At 39.0% G+C, this 6,541-nt stretch overlaps 1 protein-coding gene across 1 annotated transcript; it reads left to right on the top strand.

The window, feature by feature from the left end:
• Positions 1–3,008: 3,008 nt before the first annotated feature.
• Positions 3,009–6,106, top strand: rrad (Ras-related associated with diabetes). The gene is made up of 5 exons (XM_078244836.1): positions 3,009–3,120; positions 3,440–3,839; positions 4,367–4,440; positions 4,548–4,752; positions 5,147–6,106. The coding sequence occupies exons 2-5, from the start codon at positions 3,458–3,460 to the stop codon at positions 5,422–5,424; spliced, it is 939 nt and encodes a 312-aa protein (XP_078100962.1). The 5' UTR covers positions 3,009–3,120; positions 3,440–3,457; the 3' UTR covers positions 5,425–6,106.
• The last annotated feature ends 435 nt before the right edge of the window (positions 6,107–6,541 follow it).

The raw sequence follows: 6,541 nt of genomic DNA, 5'->3' as shown, positions 1-6,541 counted from the left end.
TCCCACGCATTTTCTGCAGGAAATGCATTTTCTAGTATGTCTATGCTCTCATTGGAATGTACGGGGCTTCCCGCCGAACACTGTATCCTGTGTTCTCTTAATACATCCATGAGCCCATCATGCCAGCCAGTACAGCATACATATGACTTGAAATAACAGCCTCCAAAATGACCGAAATGTTGAATCAGCACATTTGGCAAAGTCCCAGCAGAAAGCTTTACAAAGTTAATGTTGTTCTATTTGTCATGCAGAAAGGATCAGTAAATACTTGGGAACATTTGATTACATATGAATATACAATTACTTTTAATGACCAAATGTGAAGGACTTTTATCTCAGTCTTAGGATGTTATCTAGGATATGTGAAAGGCTGAAACATCGGTCAGTAAGCCTATCGCAGATATAGCGGTATCAGTGTATACGTCGTCGAAATTACAGTAGGCCTGAAAGCCAAACTAGGTTTCAGGTAATTTAGAAACAGTGTCACCTTTATATCAAATATCAATATCAGTATTGCCTTCAAAACTCTGGTCGGTATTCACTTCATTGTATTTTACAATGGCCGTTAGGTGGTGACTTCATTTAGTTTTTAAGAATATGTTTTAGCAGCTTAAGCAGTCATATTTGCTCTAACTGAATGTGAATATTATTAGCTGAGATAGGCTTTAGCTCTCACATCCAAGTTATTTCATGCGAGGTAGATGTGCTGGATGTAGGCCTACCACTCATTTTTCACACATTAGCGGTGATTTGAGTAAAACCACACTGAATATGCCCTTAAGACCTGTTTTTCATGTTGTCACATGTTACCTTGGCAAGTACCTTTAAATACAAACATTTATGATCTGTGGGTACATCAAGTGATGTTTGACAAAATCCTAGCTAACATTTGCCTGGAATTGCGGTCACAATCCTCAAATACCGTGTGTAATATTTACAAAAGTATTTCTACAAGCTGTTACCTCGGAACCAGCACATGTCCAAACAATCCTTAAATTTGCTGTACAGATCTGAATCCCACAAAGAACAAAATCTATCCAAATACAGAATAAAATCAAATAAAAATACACACAGTCAGAGATAACCATGGGATACATGTTTTATTTTAAAGTGCTCATATTATGCTTTTTGGCTTTTTCCCTTTCCTTTATTGTGTTATATAGCTTTTTGTTCACGTATAGGTTTACAAAGTGAAAAAGCCAAAAGTCCACCCCAAAGGGACTTCCAAATCTTCCAAAACACTGTTCACAAACTGCTCCAAACAGCTGTATTGTAGTCCAGCCTTAACTTCCATGAAAAACGTGCGTCACTTTGTAACACACGTTATAATGCTCGCCTAGCTGTTAGCACGGCTCGCCCTCATACTCAGCTTCTGATTAGCTAGTAGTCCTTACCTAGGTACTGCGCATGTGCGACTCCCAACAAAGATGGAACAGAAGTGTGATGCCTCACTCTGTAGCTAAAACAGAGAGCTCAACACACAGGGTGAAAAGAGGAGCTGCAGCAATGTGCAGTACAACAAAAAAGTTTTTTTTTGTTTTTTGAAAATTAAACCACATAAACCTACTCTGATACGACCTCTAAATACAATTATGAATCTAAAATTGAGCATAATATGAGCACTTTAATTAAATTAAATTAAGTCCAAGACATAATATAGCAAAAATGCATCTCTAAAGGCTAAGAAATCAAATTTGCTCTTGATCCAAATTTGCAGAAATAGTAAGTGATCGATGTGAGATTGGAGAAAACATTTTTAAAATCTAGGACAGCTTCTGAGACAAATATTAACAGTCGTAAGTAGATTAAAAGTAGGCCAGGCACAATTGTAGACATTAATAGAATAAATAGCCTATATATACTATATCCCGATAATTTGTGTGTTTATTGGTTTATTGTTTATCTATTCACATGGCTCACATAGGGACAAAGCAGAAAATAGGCTACATGATAATGTTGGACACACCCATTCAATGATTTTAAAAAGTTCAACTGCGAGGTAAGACCCTAAAGCCACAAGGGGGCACCAACACACCATGCAGAGTCTATGATATAAACTGGACAATGACATTCATAGTGTGTCATGAAAAATATGAAAAAATGCTGAATGCAAGATTAAACAATTAAAACAAATGCAGAGATAAACTGAACTAAAGTCATTTGAGCCAAGACAGTATAATGAGATGTGACTCTATTAATGTGTTACACAGCCTTGATATTTTAAACTGCAAGTATTTTGCGTTATTGAACTAGTCAAATCAAACAATATTGGTATAGACCAGGCCTGTCAGCTGTGAAGAATTACAACTAAAAGCAAGGAATTATGGTTTTGTGTCTGCAGCCTCCTTTTTCACACAGGTGGAAAGATGGATGCTTGATAAATTAAATGCACCTGCATAGAATATGCATGTGTGTATAGCATTTTCACTGTCAAATGTAATCATTCATTTTCTGCATGTATGCACAAAAAGATAATTCAAGTGGGCAGCCACAGACATAATCAATACCAAATGTTTAGCATGTTTTACCCCTATGCATTTATAATGTGTGCATCCCCCTCACATTAAAATGAAATTCCCATGATAGTAATTTTAACATTGGCCTCCACCTTGCAGTGAGCATGACGCTCTGAAACTGATAATCAATTTAAGCAAGGCAAGCGATCATATTTCCATTAAAGCCTTCATCTGGTCTATGCATTGCGCCCTAATACACATTAACATCTTGCATCATGTAGATGTACTCCCACTGTCTAAATGTATCTCCTAAATTAAATATTTACATCACTCTTGTTTTAAGTGGGCTTTCCCTCTTCAAGGATTCATCTCTGTACGCCCCCTCAGAGGTAAGCGCTCCATTTGGCGAAGCGGAAGGGAGATTCCTCAGCTCTTCCAGTCATACACCCCCTCCTCTGTATGATGGTACCGTTACGCACCACTATAATAAACGCAGACGTGATTTTCTGGGGCGAATCCCTGCCGACGTCACTCCCAGTCATATATAAATATCCTCAGCAGCGACTCTGATCAGACTCAAAACGAAATCGCTTTTTCGGCTACAAGAACTCTTCAAACCAAGGATTATTGGATTGCCTTCGTTGGATTTAATTGCCAGCACCGAGTAAGTATATTTAATACTGATTAGATATTTTAAGATGTATGCTTATTTTGCGTTTTTATGTTGAGTAGAGTTGAATAAATACACATGTGGTCAGGTCAGATTGAGACTCTTAAGAAGAAAAAAAATATTACATGTTTGCTTAGTTATAGGCTACTCACCCTAATAGATGTTTTAGGCTACTTTTACAACATTTAATACAATGATCCATGTGTGTGGTATAATCCTTAGGCTATATATCTCGTTTTCTCTAGGTCTATTTAAATGTGATTACACGTAGGCTAAAGAGCACAACTTTACGCATGTCACTATCTATCCACAGAATCTCGCCGAAAGCACAATGACTTTGAACAAGGATGACAAATTGCGGAACATGGACAAGAGAAGAGGAAGCATGCCGTTCCCCATGAATTTACCAAACCTACACCGGAGAAGCATGCCCGTGGACGACCGGGACCTGCGCGCAACGATGCCACAGACTGGGCAGACCGACGAGCTGTCCAACCTCCTGCGCTGCACGTCCTACTCCCCGAAGGAGCAGCACCGAGGCAGCTGCGCGTCGGACTCCTCCGACTCCGTGATCTCCACCGGCAGCGAATCGGAGTCCCAACTGTACAAGGTGGTTCTCCTCGGGGAGCACGGCGTTGGCAAGTCCAGCCTGGCTCGCGTCTTTGGAGGAGTTGATGATGCTGGTCACGATTGCGACCATCGCGATGAAGCAGGTAAATGGTCATGCTGAGGATGAGTCATCAACCAATAGCGACTTGTGCACACACTCATAGACAAAAACACCTCAGATGTCTAGTGTCTACGAAGATACATGTCATAATTAGGATTGTCAAAGGTTAATTAAGTGATCCATAATCTTAAAAATTATATAAATACATAAATTGAGCTTTATAAGCTCTCTAATTCAGAATAATGTATGAGGACAGTCGGATGGATCAGAAAAAAAACATGTACATGCATTGATTATTGATATTTCCATCTACAGCAGGCACCAGCCCTGCCCTCAGTAGTGCAGCTGTTAGAAACACATCCAATAGCACAACGTGAAGGGAAAATATATAAGGCCGGTGATGGCCAGACTGTGATCAACTTTTTTCTTCGATGTGTAGACTACAAAAAAAAAAAAACGTGCTAAAATCAGTGTGAAGAAAAGCAGCAAAAAAAACACGACATTCGCGTTAATATAAGAGATGCTTTGCTCCTCTCTGTCAGGGTGTAACATAATATTTGTCTTCCTCAGGAAACACTTATGACAGATCTATCGTGGTGGATGAAGAGGAGTCATCCATTGTGTTGTATGATGTCTGGGAACAGGTGAGTTCTATATTATTTATGCAATGTTTGCTCCATTTATATTGAGATGGGAAAAGATGGGACTGTCATGTATGATGCTAAACTTGGTATCTGTTTCTTTCCTGAAGGATAACAGCCAGTGGCTAAAAGAACAGTGCATGCGGATGGGAGACGCCTACATCATTGTGTATTCAGTGACAGACAAATCAAGCTTCGAGAAGGCGTCAGAGCTGCGTATTCAGCTGCGCCGGGCCAGGCAGTCAGAGAACATTCCTATAATCCTTGTGGGCAACAAGAGTGACCTGGTGCGGTCCAGAGAGGTGTCTGCAGATGGTAAATCAGTATGATTTACTAACTTTTGAACCTAAAATGTGCCACAGATGTATGATGTGTTAAGATAATATAATTTTTAAGCGCAGGGCAAGTGAGTTATTAAGTTTTGGAGAAAAAAAATCGAATATTTGTCATTTGAAGCTTAGAAGCTTTTCTTTGAGGCTTTTCATGTTGAAATCTGATAGTACCGGTCATGCTTTACCTGCTTTGGTGGGGTCAGGGCACTTGTCTTACTTGACTGCTCAGGTTCAGGCCAGGCCTACATTCAAATACTACTGCAAAGCAAAGCAAACGTTTGAAATCAACTATCATTATAGGGTTATCATATTCAGTTTTTAGCCTTCGTTTCATTTACTAAAAGCACTAATTTCCCTTGTCCATATGTTCATCTCAGAGGGAAGCGCCTGTGCAGTGGTATTCGACTGCAAGTTCATCGAGACGTCTGCATCCCTTCACCACAATGTGCATGACCTATTTGAGGGCATCGTCCGACAGATCCGCTTGAGGAAAGACAGCAAGGAGGAGAATGCACGACGCATGGCCAACTGCAGGCGTAGAGAGAGCATTGGCAAGAAGGCCAAGCGGTTTCTGGGCCGCATAGTTGCACGCAAGAACAAGAAGATGGCTTTTAGGCAGAAGTCAAAGTCCTGCCATGACCTCACAGTTCTCTGAGGAACAGACAGACATTTTTTTTTTTCCTTTGGCCTCTGAAGACCAGACGCTGTGTGTGTTTTAACACTAACCCTAAAGGACTAATAGAGCTGTACAGAAATATATTTTTTATTTTGTAGACACCAACCAAAAGCAAAGAGAGGACTTAATTAAAATAGAAACGACACTATTCAAGTCATATCATGATAATGGTAATAACTTGCATGAAGCTTTGGAAACATTTATTTTATTTTATTATTTTTGTCTGCCTTAAATATGTCGCTGTCATAATATGATCAGTTTGTAAGAGAAATCCACAGAGGCTTGTTTTTCTAATGATTTGCAAAGATTACATTGCTGTTGGGTTATTATTGTGCTCCTTTATTGGAGGGGATTGATGTATATACTATAACATGAATGATGCTGAATGCAACATACATCTCATTATCATGAAAAAAACATGGTAAAGGATCACAATACTTGGTCATCTGGAGTCATATTTACTTGAAACGTGGTACGCAGGTTCGTGCTTCGGCCAAGTCAAAGAAATGAGGAGACGTCTGTTTTTCTATGTTGTTCCCATAACATTGAATTCTGGTTGTGAATGTATGAGTAAAGCAATAAGTTATGTTAGTCTTGTGAATCTTGACATTATTTGGAAATGCTTTGTTTACGTTGATTTCCTTTTTCAATAAAATATAAAATCAAACAGAAAATCTCTGTCATTATTCCTAAAGCAAAGTGTTCAGCAGAAGGCAACAGAAAATAAGGAGATGTTGTTTAAGCGATTTACATCCTCATAAATATTCATGTGATCGTATGAGTGGAATGGAACCTCACTGGCTATTGGTTTTACAGGAAGGAAATTAAGCATGTTTATCTCAAGGTGTTAACCATTAATCTACCAAAGGAGTACAAGTATGCAATTTTTCCACCCAATTTAAACTCCTCTCACACCTCTCAGAGGGAACACACTCACTTGGAGAAGGTAAGATACAAAGCCTTTTGTTTAAAATAGGAGGATAATTGAATATGTTTGCTACTTAACTGATTTATTATCCACCTTTTATCACTGCTGTTGTTGAGCTACAGAATATCCAGAGTTTGTTGTTGTACTTTAGGGACTTGAATTGGAGTC

This window comes from Sander vitreus, unplaced genomic scaffold, assembly GCF_031162955.1.
Source record: "Sander vitreus isolate 19-12246 unplaced genomic scaffold, sanVit1 ctg311_0, whole genome shotgun sequence".
Lineage (NCBI taxonomy): Eukaryota > Metazoa > Chordata > Actinopteri > Perciformes > Percidae > Sander > Sander vitreus.
Note: the sequence above shows the minus strand (reverse complement) of the source record. Positions and strands in the feature narration are given on the sequence as shown.

What these genes read in the sequence shown, in the direction of transcription:
- rrad (XM_078244836.1), top strand. Translation starts at nt 3,458, where the DNA reads ATGACTTTGAACAAGGATGACAAATTGCGGAACATGGACAAGAGAAGA. An exon ending in CGACCATCGCGATGAAGCAG is followed by an intron (nt 3,840 to 4,366) that starts GTAAATGGTCAT and finishes TGTCTTCCTCAG; the next exon opens with GAAACACTTATGACAGATCT. An exon ending in CAGAGAGGTGTCTGCAGATG is followed by an intron (nt 4,753 to 5,146) that starts GTAAATCAGTAT and finishes TGTTCATCTCAG; the next exon opens with AGGGAAGCGCCTGTGCAGTG.